The sequence below is a fragment of the Crocodylus siamensis genome, chromosome 3, assembly GCF_052110815.1.
Source record: "Crocodylus siamensis isolate JL-2025a chromosome 3, ASM5211081v1, whole genome shotgun sequence".
Taxonomy (NCBI): Eukaryota; Metazoa; Chordata; order Crocodylia; family Crocodylidae; genus Crocodylus; species Crocodylus siamensis.
The window spans coordinates 49949445-49965066 of record NC_143397.1 but is presented as its reverse complement, the minus strand read 5'-3'; the positions used below and the strand labels follow the sequence as shown (position 1 = coordinate 49965066).

Genomic DNA, 15622 nt, shown 5'->3' with positions numbered 1-15622 from the left:
ACAGAAGACAAATTTGGGAACCTCTGATCTAGGCTAGGCAGGCATCTTCATTTAGAACAAAGGGCATGTCTACACATCACCCCACGCTGCAGTAGCAACATGCTATATTGCCATACTGCACACTATGATAATGTACCGATCACATGAGTCTACAGGTGATTGGCAGCTACTTCACTGTAGCGATGCGCTCCCATTTTAGTGTTGCTATAGTGAAGTAGCAGCGAAATCTAGCTGTGCACCATGCGCATGGTACAGTACAAGCAGTTATTGTGGCATGCTTTAGTACTTCCAATAAAAAGGCATGTGAGCTGACGTAGACATGCCCAGATTGTAACAAGGGCATGCGAGACAACAGAAATGCTGAGTATAAAAGTCTGGTATTTGGGTTCAATGCCTGACTCTTTCATTAAGTCGCTGCATGACCTTGACCAAGTCATTTTGTGTCTGTGTTTTGTTTCCCAATTCATGAAACAGATGGAAAAGAGTTTAATACAGCAAGAATTTATTCAGACAGGTGTTGGACCCCTCTTTTCCTTTGGGACATGCATGTGTACTAGGGTCTCATTAAAAGGAGTTAATAGCACTCTAGATCCCATATGTACCAAAAGCAGAATCTCCATCACCTGCTAAACCTATACCAGACTCCCAAACTTCCTAAGGATGCAGTGTGCCTGGTCAAACTCCATGAGAATTATACATAAGCAAATGCAGGAACCCAAGATATGAAATTGGCTTTATTAGTATTCAAAATGAGTATTTCTTTCTGTTCCATATTTGAAAAGCAGCAAGATAGCGTACTCTTATTTCACGAGGATGAAGAACTTTTTGTTCCATTCAGTAATTAGAGATAATGTTAACCATCTGGAGGTAGACATTTTGAAAAACAGTAGACCTGGATAACGTTTACCCTAGAGCTGCACCAATACAACAGTCCCGTATTGGATCGGCGCCAATATGAGGAACATTGAGAGTACTGGCAATCAGCTTTTTTTGGCTCAGAAGGTAAATGCCCTGTGCATGTGTGCAGCTGCAGCACAGCATGCAAACAGGAATGCAGCCGGGCAGCATGGAGAGCAGTTGGGTCTGGCTGGTAAGTCTGTTGTGGCAGAAGAGGGGGAGAGGGAAAGGGTGTGAGGGGCACAGATCAAGGTCCCCACAGTGAGGGGGGGAGTGGGGCTGGCACTGGTGCTGGGACAGGGCACGGGATGGAGCCATGGCTCATCTGGGAGGTACAGGGAGGAAGGGGGTGCTGCTACTGCCTGCTCTGAGCACAGCCCAGTCCAGCCCCCCGCACTACCCCGGGCCCAGCCTACAGCAGCAGGCCACCCTCCCCTGCACACAGATCCAGGGAGACATACATGCCTGCCTGTGTCCTCCCAGGGTGTGCACACTGGCAGGAGCCACCCCCTCTTCTCCCCCCTCTGGACGAGCTGCAGCTCCATCTGGTACCCTGCTCCACCCTGGCTGTGCAGCACCTACCCCTGCCCCAGCCTCAGCCCCACTGTGAGGGCCTCGATCCACTGCCCCACAACAGACTTACCAGCTGGTTGCTGCTCTCCATGCTGCCAGGCTGTATATTGGAATCAGATCAGTATCAACCGATTTGGTTAGTTAAAAATCAGTCCTCAGCATCAGCCCAAAAAATTTCTACTGGTGCACCCCTAGTATACCCAGAGGCCTTAAAAAAAAAAAAAAAGTTGTTAAAGAAGATTTCTGGCTCTTCAAGGTTTATCCTTCATAGATCTTGGTTTACCAAGGAAAATTCTTGAAGGCTGGAAGAATACCATTGTGCCAATACTCAAATGGGAAACAAGTATGACTCAGGTAAAACATACATCTTACCTGGTAAGCCAGACATCTCTCTCTGGCAAAAAAATGGAAAAAAGTGATACAGCATTCAACTAATAGAGGAGTAAACATAGGTATCTAATTAATGCTAGTCAATAGGGTTTTACTGAAAAAAGCCTTGCTAAATATGTTATTCCTTGGATTTTCTTTGCCATGAAAGATCAAATGGGCAACTTCCTTCCAATGCTCTGCTGCCCTTGAACTTTTCCTGGCTCTCCAGATCCAGCTACTCCTTCTGGCCTCCTGTCTTAATTTGGAGAGGTCAGCAGACAAACCTTCTCTATTGCTTTCCTGCCCCTGAGCTTATTCTAGCTCTGTATGACGTAGACCAATGGTTGGCTGTCATAGATCAGATGCAGCGCAAAGAGCCATTAGATCTGGCCTGCATAGCTGTGGGGCTTTGGCCAAGGGTGGGAGTGGGAAGAGGAGGATGGGAGGGCAGGCTTTACGGGCACCACACTGCAGATGGGTAGTGAGCCTTTGGTAACAGCCAGATCCTAGCACCAGCCTGCCAGGTCATTTCAGCCTGCCATAGCAAAAAGGTTCCTAATTGATGATCTAGGACCCTCTTTACTTGCTGTCTGACCCCTTTACAGTATGTCCTGCTCTGTCTGTTTAGGATGACAATTAACCAAGCACATGTAGATGGAGTCTACACCGTCTCTTTGTAGGAACCTGTCCCCTTTATTTACCTCTGACATAAATGGGACAGGCCAGTCATACAGACTGATGTCAATTGAATTGGGTCAGCTTACCAAGCAAACAAAATGAGGTTTGCTATAACCCAGAGGTTCCCAAACTTTTTCTTATTGTGTACCCCCTTCCAGATTTACCAGCTGCCTGCATACTCCTGCTAGCTGATGTTCTGTATTTTAACCCCTAAATGCCAATTGTTATTATAATGAAAACTGAATCTGTCATTACACAATTTCTTCTGCATACCTCCCCCGGAGATGTCTTGAGTATCCCTAGGAGTATACATGCTACCATTTGGGAACCCCTGCTATAGACAAATGCAAAGTTGTGCATCCAGGAACAAGTCATAAAAGTCATACTCTAGAATGGACAACTGTATCCTGGAGAAGTAGTTACACTGAAGATAGTTTAGGGATTCCAAAAAATCAAATCAAATCATAGAATGCAATTTGATGCTGAAGAACAGAGGGCAAATGCAATTCCTGGTCATGCATAAACAGGAAAACAGAAGTGCATTGCTGAGGTCAATACTGGTACAGCTCTGACAATGAAAAATGAGAGGGCGCAAGAAGATTGGGAGGTGATGGTTATGGGATACAAGTGCCTTCACAGGAACAAAATAGTGGGCTTTTAGAAGATAAATACATATTTACACTACAGCTGGTATGAATCTGAAGCCAAGTACAAAAATAAAAAATAAACCCAAAGTTTACCACTGGGGCTGACGCATGATGGGGAGATACTACCAAGGGAGGAGCTGAACTCTCCTTCTCAGTTTCTTTAAACAAAGAATGGATAACCATCTGGTACTCTAACAGTACTTTCTCATCTTATTCTCTGTGAAAACAATTCATACACATTTATGAGATCAAACAACAGTTACAGGAAAAAAAATTAAAACAGCACTTTGTATTTAAATACTTTATTCCCATCTCACAAAAGCAAGAGTGTTTGCAGTACACATGCCTTTAAGTCAGTGCTGGTTATATGCAAACCAATTTGTCTGAATATAAAGAAAATAAGCTTTTTCTCCCTTTACAAATGAAACAAGACGCAGATTTGTATATAGTATATATTTACACACACTATTTTCAGAAACCCCTTTGCCTAAAGGCAAGCATTGTACAACTCAGAATTCCACCATACAAAGCCCAGACACAGATGATTGTACATTAAACTGTGTGTTTTTAACATACATAAAATGTAATATGTAATCCCTTTATAATGTTTCCAAAGTAACTTGAAGGGTTTCATTCTTCAACGGCAAATTACCTTTATATCAAGACTGTAATACTGGGCTCATTTTGGCTGTACAAAAAAATCAGTGTTTTAAACTCTCGGAACAGAAAACATACTTGATTTTTAATAATAATTCAATCCAAGTTTGCATATATTTTAATCCATTCAAGCTATATGTTTTTATACAAGGAGATATATTAGATTATACGGTTATTTGCTAAATGCCACTATGATGAACACCAAAAAGATGCCTGACTCTTGCTCTTGATAAAAGCTAAATTGTCACATATAAAAGTCTGTATTTCTCCTACAGCAGCACGCTTAAGTAACACAGCAAAACTAGAGAGTTTTAACTTTTTTAGCAATATGACCTGAGAGTTTAAATGTGGTAAATAACATCCTTTATTTTTTTTTTTCTAAGGATCATGTGAACCCATGCCTCATTAAAAAAAACCTCAAAATCTTTCAACACTTAGTAGCATCTTAATAAAATCAATAAGAATAAATAGCATTATGATGTAAAAGTAAGTTTACCCATGCATTTTCTATATACAGCATAGCCAAATGTGAAACAACAATATTTACTATGTGATGAAGTGAAGTAACTGTATGAAACAGGATTCAGAAATATACAAGTTAAAAACATACCATCTAACTGCATACAAAAAACTATGGTTACTGAGGCAGTATTGTTTTAAATTTCAGAGTGCAATGAAAGATAATGTCTTCCTGCAGAGCAAAAACAATTACAATCTGTCAGAAAAAGGAATGTTTTACCTAATGGAGAACAGGTGAAGGATATGGAGTCATAAACAGGACTCACTTTAAGGGTCAAACTTCCTTGCAGCACATGGCCACCAACAGAAAATAATTAAGGCCACTACTGTTACTTATGGCATTACTTATAAAATGCATGCACAATGTCAAATCCTTCAAAATGTTGCAAGACAGAAGGAACAGACAAAAAGTTCTAATTTCTATGGACAAACAGCATTCCTTTGGCCTTTCAATTTACAACAATAACCAATTAATACTACAATTAAAGTTGAAATGAATTTAAATTAATTATCACATTGTCAATCTAGCAAAGACGTGGGTATTTTGGGTAACAGGTTTTGTAAATAAAATGTAAAGAGGATTTCAGTAATGTTGAATAACGAGGTACCTGTTTAGATAGTATCATTTGCTTTGTCAAAGCAAACATAATTTTGCTTCAATAGCAAGTTACTGGAAGATAACTAAAAATAAACATACTGAAATACAACAACTGTATCAGCCACACTTTCAAAATCAAAATGATAAACAAATCTGCCTATTCAACTTGCCTTTATAAACTGCACCAGAGGAAGGCAACTTCGGTAAATAGTCCTTTCAGACTTTTTGCCAGTTATGTGAATATCTAGAAATCATGTGCAGAAATTCAGGAAAGGAGACCTTTTTGGGAATGCAAATTGAATATTACATATGTATTGACATACCAAAGTGAAAGTCTGTGGATTAATTCAAATTATCCCTCTGCAAATCCTGAAGTCTTTAATACTGGATTCATAGGTAGCTGAAATTAGTTAGTTCCCACTCAGTGCAAGAGATGGCAAAACAGCCTTGGTGTCTTTCAATAGAAGATAGAGAGGCACTTCCAGCCAAAAAATAAAAACATGACAGTTGGGGTGAAAAGGACTTGAATGTACTGCCCCCCCCCCCGGCAAAAAAATACAGCCATTTTTTATTTTGGCATGTTATCTGTAATGTCACAGTAACATAATCCATAAGGCACACATACCGTTGCTGCAATCAGATTTAAACAGCCAAGTCTGACCCACTTCAGGCTCTTTTTCTCCACATATTCTGACATCATTACAGGTAATTTAAGAAGCCAAAAACTCGTGCAAATGATTGAAGGTAAATAAAAACTTTAGCTTAAAAAATAAGCTTGCAATTATTTCTCAATTAAATCTAAGATGCATTAGCAGCTAGCCTGTTTTCCATGGAAAAAACAAAAAGCAAAAATGAATCTAGTAGTACAGTTTTTCCTGGTAGGCTAATTTTAGAAGCGATATATTATAAAAGTGATTTACAGATATATGTAATCCATGTTTTCCATCAAATTAGATTCTTAGGCTTCTCAACTTAATACTATTTCCAATGGAGGCACTGCCAAATACCAAAACTAAAGAGGTTCTAACTGTTTGAAGAAGGTTTATGAAATTTGACTGGATATAATAATTACTATCTGTATGTTTAACAAAAATAATTGCACAAAATGGAGGAGGCCCTGAGCTGCTGGTAAATGGCCAGTAGCTGTTAAGTGGGAATCTCCCTCATTGACAAAAACAAAGATATAAACACACTGTCCGAAGATGTATACAGCCTCTTGTTCTATAACGTTTGACAGGAAAATATGATGGACTCTTAGCACACTTTGCTACATATATGTGCTTTTCTTTTGACTGGAAGACAAAAGAACTGTCACGATTCTGTTCATTTAAACTAAGACATGACAAATGAGGCTCATGTGTGAGTCATGGCTTGATCCTTAGCAGTGCCAATTCTCCTCAGTTCCTGCTGAACTAAGAGATAAGCTTGCTTAGAACTTTTCAAAAAAACATCCCATCTAACCCCTGTCAAAGAGTATGAATCTTTCTTTACTTTATCAGAAGCTGGCTCCCAGCTCCAGACTACAGTCCAGAAAAAAGGACAACTGATACTGAAGAATCCATATTATTATATCTATGTATGTAGCAAAAAATTACATATAGAACCTCTAAAATTTATCGGTTGATACTGTTAAAATGAAAAACCTTGGAATTTTAAAGAAAACCTCCATTTTTGCACTCTAAAATTCAGCTGCATGGTATTTTCTTGTACAAACAACATCACCAGTAACTTGTCTGAACACGATAGTAAAATATTCCTGAAGTCTCCAGGTAGAAACAGGGGGGGTGGTAAGTGAAGTTTTCCACAGTGCTCACCAAGCTCCTTCTGAAATAATGGCATTGGTGGTGGTGCGCAAAAAGGGGAAAGAGAGAAGTGGAGACAGCACTATCTAGAACGAACAGGCAAATGTAAAGAGTCATAAAATGACACAAAGTACACTCAAAAATATAGCTCAAAGACAGTTACTGATTAAATAGAACTAAACAGTGTAGTAAATACTAGTAATTCAAGAACACAATGATTTTAAATCAGAATTAAATAGCTGATAAGGAAGTTGAAATCCACTGTCAGTGCATACGCAGCCAAATCCAGTTTCAGTGCCTGCCAAATATGTTCATTTCTATTAAAAGAGAAATTTAAAGTGTTGCATGCATCCTCGAGGGGTAACATTCCTTTCTCATGATTTCAAGGTTAGGACAGCAAAAGCAATTTTTTAAATAAATTACTGGAGAATGTTGAAAAAAGTGTTTTAAACTGGCAGAAATATATAAAATATGGGAATGAACACCACAACTCACAGGTGAAAGTAGTTCTGTTTCTTAAAAAAACCCAAAACTCTGTATTAACACAGTGACATTCAGAGTCAATCAATCAAGCTGACTAATTCAAAATATTCTTTGCCTGCTTTGAAGAAGTAATTTCTCTCACCTTTTGCCTGCACAACCAATTTCGAACCGGCTTAACTAAACATCCATTTAGTTAAATCACTGCAGCTTTTGTTTGTGGACTCTCTCATACTGGTTTACTACCAGATATGTCTGTTTGTCTGTGCAATTTGACTCAAAGAACCAAACAACAGGATCCTGGTTTAAAAGCATCCACACACAAAAGCTCTACTGCTTTCATTCAAAACAAAATAAAAATCCTGTCTTCACCTACACAAATACAGTTTTGTGCCTATAGCAAGCCCCTGAATGACTTTTGCTAAATTTTGGTTCAGTGACATAGATTATTTTGCCTTTTGATAGGGTAAATTTGCTTGAATTGGTTTTAGGATTTTTCCCCAGTAGTTTAATCACAATGGAAGGACACATAAATAAAGCCCCAGTGAGAAAACTATGCAAAACCACAGGGTAAGCACCTCACAAATTATACTAGTGACACTAAAAAAAGAATAAATAGACTGACCAACCCAAACAATATCTGACACAAGCATACCAATTGCAAGCCCCTGCAAGGAGTGCTGAAAGAAAAATCAGTAGTTAAAGAAGCTAATTAGTAGTCAGTCTCATGTTTAAATAAGCCTGGAGCAACTTTCTATGGCAATTTTTGTGCTGCTGCTCAGACATAGTTAGTACAATCTGACAATTCAGGGAGAGTTCTCTGAAAGGGTCTAACAGAGTTAAAAGTACAGAACCCAGACTTTTAATGGGATCTGTGCTCCCAAGTCGCATAGATAGTTTTGGAAATCCCCACTTTCTAAATTGTTAATTCTAGCTATTTGGCTTTTTCTTTTCTTTTCATACACTGTATCAGTGGCACCTGGCCACTTCTCAGACAAAAATACATATTATATAATAATAGCTATATATAGTCTTATAATTTCTAGAAAACACCTTGATAATCAAAAGCTAAAGTTGTAACTTGACTTTTTTGTCTTCCATCCCCTAACTCGTGTACCTCATCAGGACTATTAACACCTACATGTGTAAAACTTTCATTTGATTCTCAGTAGATATACCAATCTACAGAGCAAGAGGCCACCAGCAGTTTTGCATAAAGAACGCCGATTAGCCAGCAGTCTGCAAAGAAAAGCAGCCCTTATGGTAGCTCTTTGTGGCTGCCTTTTCAATATTCAGCCCAACGATGAAAAAACAGGACAGGATTCCAAATGATAGGGCATTTGTTTTAAACATAAAATTAAGTATATATTTGTTATTTATGGAAAGAATTGGTCTGTAGATGAACACAGCTTCAGAATAAATACATACCCATGTCCTGCCTGGTAAAACCCCCAGAAAAACAAAATCAAACCCTTAGATGAGAGGTGCCCTGAGCTAACTAGAACCCCCTAATAGTGCAAACAATGTTGCAGCGATGCCTGGTTTTACCCTGGCATCTGCAAAAACAACAGAGCAACAGTTCACAAGCTTTCTCAGTGGCTAACATACACACACAGGTGGCACTGTGCTCCCTACAGCCATTGTTGTAACTTCGCCAAGTTTTTCTCCATCCACTGGATATTTAACTGAATTGTCTCAATAGCTTCTTCGACATAGTGAAGTTGAGAAGTGTCCTCCAATTTTGACTCAAAGAACGTCTTCACCTGCAGAGCAAGGAAAATGTGCATGTCATACTGAGAAATGTAGGACCAACATACACCAATCTGAAGTTAAGACCATGCAAGGAAAATTACAGGCTAACTGCTCAGAACTGAAAATGGGTAGAGATTAGGTTTCATGGAAATCATAGCAACTACCTGCTTAGCTTCAGTAAACTAACTCAATACCCCTTCATTCAAAGCAGAGTTTTTCAGCTGGGGACACGCAGGCCACATGCAGCCCATGGACCCGTGAATCTGCCTCTCCCAGAGCCACATAAGCAGGGGAGGCCTGTTGGAAGGAAGTGTGCCATCTGGGTGGCAGGGAGGTGGGGGAAAGGAAGGACCAGAGGGTGCCATATGCTGCTAATGCTCCCTTTATGCAAGTTGGGGGAGAAGGAGAAAATCCCAGGAGCCCAACCCTAGTGTATGGCTGGCACCATATGTGGACCTAGCAAGGGGGAACAGCCCCAGCTTAAGAGCACAATTAAGTAGCAATCATAACATATTTTAAAGAAAAAAATGGCTTTTCAGTGAAGGATTCTGGTAAAGAATGTGATAAATGTGATTGCTTAAAAAGATTCTATCTAAGATGCCTTGAAAAACTACCTATCACTGATGTATGCAAACACCAAAACTTATAAAAGTAATTTCTAGATGACGATGCAAATGTTAACTACATGTAATTTATGTGCACCAGCCCATCAACTGCATGCACATGTTTTCTTGGACAATTTTAAAAGATGTTGACCATTAACCATTTCACCAAAAGAAGTTCACTAGTTACATGAAAAACTATGGTGACATCTATACCATTTCTTCATACTCCTGGAATAGAAAATGTGGGAGAAAAAAGAGAAAAGTTGTGTCTGTAGCTGTTCTTCAGCTGCTACAATGGTCCTTTGGGTTCCTGCCAGCAAAGTGGCTTTTAGGCTGCTTCACATTATGCATGTGATATTCATGGTACCCACATGCTCCAGAATATGGAATAAAAAGCCACCTTTGTTCCCTTCTCCCCAGCAATAAAATCACAGAAAGTTAGGGTTGGAAGGGATCTCAGAAGGTCATCTAGTTCAACCCCCTGCTTAAAGCAGGACCATCCCCAACTAGATCATCCCAGCCAAGGTTTTTGTCTACCTGGGTCTTAAAAACCTCCAAGGATACAGATTCCACAATCTCTCTGGGTAACCTGTTTCAGGGTTCTACCACCCTCCTACCCTACTTCAGGACTTTGATCTCTATTTCCTTAATATACACCAAGTGCCAGATCTAAATAATGTGGACCAAAATAATTTCCTCTAATGACAGAGGCTGTTTCAGTATACATACTATCAGACTGACAATCAAGATGGCTAGCTCCTATCCCTAGTTCCGCAACATGCTTGCTCTGTAACCCTGAATCACGCATTTCCCTGTGGCTCTGTATATAGTACTAGAGATAGGACTTGTGACACACCACTGTATAAGGAGTATGTAGTCCATGGTGAAATGCACTTTGTATTAACAGTAGGGATGTCATTTTTTGAGGAGAAACAAAGATTAGGCACCATGAATTTTATCCCACCAACCTCAAGTAGATGTGCCTCTGTTGAAAACTGGCAGGTTGACATTATAACAATGTTCTGGACAAAAAATGATCCTAGATGGAATCTGAAATATGGAAGAAAAAAATTAACTCTTGGTAGCGACGTTATGATGCAAGTTCAAATCATACACTCTATTAAAACTTCTCAGCTAGTAACAAACTTAAAATCGCAAAAAGCATCTAAGTCATTTAAGGTTTCCGTGTCCCATTTTCAAAAATAACTTTGATAGTTAGAGGCCAAAGTTTTAAGAACATATGAAAATGGGTTTGGGCGTAACTTTTGGAAAAAAACTGTATTGTTTCGTGATAAGCACTGGTATTTCAAATAAATGACATCTTGTTGTGCTCCCCCACACCAAAATCCCAAAACCAAAAACAGAATAAACCCTTCACAGACCCAATGAATGCATCCCAAGATTTTATTTTTCAATGCATGTGAAAGCACATTAAGATCATTGTGGATATAAGATATAATGTTGTTCAACGAAGGAGAAATCCAGTATGCCCTAATGATTTATCATATTTATTTGCATACCTCACACCTCTAAATATAACACACACCTTGTTTTGGGAAGGCAGAATAAAGTGGGGGAGGAGGGAGCCAAACTGTTCAGAATCTGTTTTCTCATTTAAGACATATATAGCCCCAACTTTAGATTGACAATTTTGAGGGGAAAATGTCAGCACGATATGTGAACAAATAAGGCAGATCATTAATGGAACTGAATAAGCTCTGATGTAACCTGGGAGATTAAGTTTAAATGAAAAGTCATTTTATACCAAGTTCCCCTTTCAAATGGCACTTAAGCAGTTTTGAAAATTTTACCCTAAGTCTTCTTAATATGTAGCTGGATATTCATCCTTCTGCTCAGGGAAAAACTTTATGTCTTATAAATTCTGTCCCTAACCCTTCATGCTCATGCCACCACCGTGACTTACTTCTGTGTAAGTTTTTCCCAGTTCTCTTTAACAAAGTCCCAGGCCAACAAATGTCCAGGAAAACTCTGGCTGATAGTTGCTATGATATGAAAAAGTTCTTGTGCCCTTATGTGGTCTCCCTCAAGGCTTGCTTGCATTAACCTAGGAAATAAAACATGAAGTTTCACAGCTATTGAAACACTTCACAGACAAATTCCAGTGGTACTCACAGGTCACACTGATCAATTTGAAAAGATGTTACAACAAGCCAGTTGTTAGTTAACTATCAGCTTAACCAAGATACTAAATCGACATCAAGACAAGGTACAGGAGTGCTGTTATCAGCTGTAAGCATCAGATGTATGGCCCTATTTATTGCAAGGTGCTCAGTAATCTCAACATTCACTTAAGTTACTCAATTGCCATCACAATGCCCACCACTAAACCCACTGATGAAATGAGATGTAACAATACTGGTTCCACAGCAGAGCGATTAGGAAAATCCTTTAAAGCCTATGCTACTTCTCCCTGACAGTCCTGTAGGTTGATTAGCTTTGTTGGGGACAATGCATCTTTCAGAAGGCAAGGTGGAAATTTTATCCATAAAAAAGGAACTGTTATCTATTGTCTTAGTGCTTCATTATCAAGCAAACCCATACCTGGAAGCCTTCGTGCAATTTCTGATTTAAAGCAATTATGTGTTGATCGTCCCAGACTGCAAAAAAATTTAGGCTGATTTTTCTTTTCCTATACCATAGTTTAGAAAGTTGACTTCATATATGTACAATAATATAGGGATATTACCACAGATGTACACTTTTGTAAGTGAGAGAAATATAAGGACCTTTGTGTTCAAATTTATGGAAATCTGGGCATAATTTGTTGTCCATCTTTTGCTTTAATAGCCAGATGCCTACTAAGATGTTCAAACATAGTGCTAGCATGAAAACCACCACCAATAATGTTAAATGTTTTGAGAGCAAGGCAGGGACAATCCATGCTTGCAAAGATTCTTACTTCCTTAGTTTGCGCATAATATAATCTTTTGGCTCGTTCATACCAGATCAGTTTTCGGACATCATCTGTCCTGGCTAGGGCTTCAAGCATTTTGCTCTTCTCAGCTTCAGAAACTGAAAGTGTGTACATGGTTAAGAGGAATTCCCAGCCTTCTCTAGTTTTTGCTCCAGCCGTGAATATGGTTTTCATAATGTCAGCAGGCACACTAGACAGGAAAAAAAGCAGAAGAGCACGTCTGCGTGAGACAGCAGAAAAAAATTCACTATATAAAAACATTATCTAAAATTGCAACAGTGATGCCTTTCATTAGAATGTTTAATTTGGTAGTGACTGTACATTTCTAAGACAAATTAATTCATGCTAAGGAAGGCACTATTCAGATTTTGGTTCACTGGGAAAGGACAGGTTACAGAATATATGGAATCAAAATTAAGGTTTAGATATTCTGTGACAAGAATCGTAGTTATTCTGCAGCAAAAATTCACATTGGTTCTAGACGGAGCAAGTTCTGAAAGATAAAGGTTAACTGTGATGCTGCAACTAGATAATTCTATCTTGAGCTTGCAGCTTAGGAAACTGGGATGGAAACAATTTGTTGCTGGTCTTACAGTGGAAATAACATGTTTTAGCTTTAATTTAGTTTCTCTCTTGGCCTGTGCCATGATAAGAAAATTGGAGGAAATTCAGCAAAAGCTGTCAAACGAAGTATAGCCTCCCTAGTTAGGAACCTTCTTCAGAATAACAGGTAAGCATGTAACTAAAGGAATCTCAGTCTAACTTTTTTATACCTCATTGTACCATTAGAATCCTTCCATTTTTTAAACCAGTCAGTGGCAGTGGTGCTACAGGTTCCCAAATTATGGTCACAGGCAAAGGATAACAATGTTGACCGCAGTTCTTGTTCAGATAGGGTTCCATTGTCAGTCCAAGTTTGGTGATCAATTTTGTTTCCTAGCAGCTTTACTACTCTGTTCTAAGAGTTGAAAGAAAGATGGAGAGAGAGTACAATATTAAAAGTAAAGATAAACTTTTCAGAGAGGAATTCATATATGAGATTAACCTGTAATGAGAGGGTACAGCTACTGCTCATGAATATACATGAGAAACTTTATACAGTCGGCTTAGATTTATTCAAAGGTGCTGTAAGTCAGCTTCTGAGCATCTAATTATTAAGATTGGTCTATGCGCTGAGTGCCACAGATTAACTCAAGGTTATTTTAAAATGATTTAATTAAAACAATATAAATGCTTGTGTAGACAATCTTCATTTGATTTAAAACTAGATTGTATCATTTTAGTTTTGGACTAGTAAGTTTCCAGGTGGATGCTGATCTAATACCATTTTACATATCTATTTATCTACGCAGTTAGTATAATAAAGGTATTGTTTGTAAATCCTTTGACTAAATACTAAATAGCAAAACAGTTAGGGTCCCTCTAAATGTTACAGGTATTGCAATTAACTAGTTAACAGAGCAATTACCTTGAGACCAGCTACATATGAAAAGTACTCATGCCATAAAAAGCTCCAACTAGCTACAATGTTAGACTTGAAAATGTGTACTAACTTTATAGCCGTTTGCTTCAATTTGCAGGTATAGGAGAGAGTCTTCCCCCACGGCTGGGAGGTGCACCATGCCCAGCTGGGGCTGGGAATTCCATGACTAAGGGTACTCTCAGTCCCAGCAGCTGAGGACACAACTTGATCTGGGTTTCAGCAGCAGCAGAGCACAGCTATGATCTCCCAACCCCAGGGGTGTGTGGAGCCTCTGGGACTGGGATATCATAGCTGCTGTGGTCTTCTAGTTCTGGGGGTACATGAAAACCTCTGGGCTGGAGGTTCACAGCTTCCATGATCTCTCAGCCTTGGGGTCTGTGAAACCCTTGGGAATGCGCAATTTCACAATCATACCTCTTGCCACACATCTGGCATGGCAGGAGGCACAACTATGTGGATCACACATTATATCCCACTATACCTTTACCAGCAAGTAAGGCACTTAGTAACAGTGGGTTATTACTTCTTTCTTAATATTTCTTTAATTCAACATTTACCAAAAGCAGTTGAAAATGGAAGTAAAACAGCCATGTGCCAAGGAACTAATTTTTACTATCTGGCTGGGGTTTTCATGCTCCTCTGTTGCTTTGCAGTATAAGACAATAAATGCTAGTCTCAGACCTCTGACTGGAATGAAAAGGTTTGAGAGTGAACACCTTTCAATGGTCTGTTGTTTGGTTTACAGGTCCATACCTGCTTAAAGTACCCTATTGCTCAATGGAAAGTAAACATGTGAAAAATGAAAGTTGCTGTAAATAATGAACGAGGGCTAACACATTAAAATTTAAATTGAGAGCTGGGTGTTCGGCTACAAATAAATGAAACTGTCAGGATTTAGAATCTCTCAGCCAGCTTCGGGGACTTCCGAAATAGTAAAAACAGACATTTTCTCCCGTTTCTGCAGTAAAATGTCAAAATTATAACCAAGGGTATTCATAATATTTAGCAAATATTTTGGCTTGTCATTTGTATTATGGTGGTGCCTGGCAGCCATTATCATTGACTCAGATCTCATCATGCAAGGAACAGTGCAAACACAGAATAATAAGTCCCATAGTTAAGAAGTAATACCAAAGAGCAGTGGGATTAAGGCAAACAAATCAGCCTTAAAACCACATCAATTAGAATTGAATATTCCTTCTTTAGTATCCCAGAAAATAATCTAATAGCCACTTGCATATACCCTACTATTGCAAACACTGTTTTAAAAAACAGAGGAGACTTACCACTACTCTTCCTGCAAGTTCCTGCATTCCCCTTTTTTCTAGGAGGCTGTAGATGAGATTCAGTTGGAACAAAGCTTGAGAGATTGGTGCTGTGCTGTCTTCTTTTGTTAGGTAATCAATCAGGTCAAAGGCTTTTGTCAGAGGCACCTTTCCTAGGCTAAAAGATTAATAAACACAAAAGGAATAAAAATGGACTTAGAAACAAAGACTCGCTGGTGAAATGAAATTTGACAGTTGGCATATACCTTCCGAAAATATCCTACAATATCCCTGATTAAATTACAAGAGAGTTGCATTATAAGCTAAAGAAGTGAAAGATAAAATATAAATAGTTTTTACAT

The 15622-nt window shown here is 38.8% G+C and overlaps 1 protein-coding gene across 1 annotated transcript in view; it reads right to left on the bottom strand.

Moving 5' to 3' along the window:
- Positions 1-3450: 3450 nt before the first annotated feature.
- The window catches only part of LNPEP (leucyl and cystinyl aminopeptidase), an 86697-nt gene continuing 74525 nt past the window's right edge, over positions 3451-15622 (bottom strand). Inside the window, exons 13-18 of the mRNA XM_090038317.1 lie at positions 15282-15438; positions 13286-13470; positions 12541-12702; positions 11502-11642; positions 10546-10627; positions 3451-8983 (exon numbers count right to left, since the gene is read on the bottom strand). Coding sequence (XP_089894443.1) covers positions 8852-8983; positions 10546-10627; positions 11502-11642; positions 12541-12702; positions 13286-13470; positions 15282-15438 — 859 coding nt within the window. The 3' untranslated portion in view covers positions 3451-8851. The remainder of the gene's footprint in view (positions 8984-10545; positions 10628-11501; positions 11643-12540; positions 12703-13285; positions 13471-15281; positions 15439-15622) is intronic.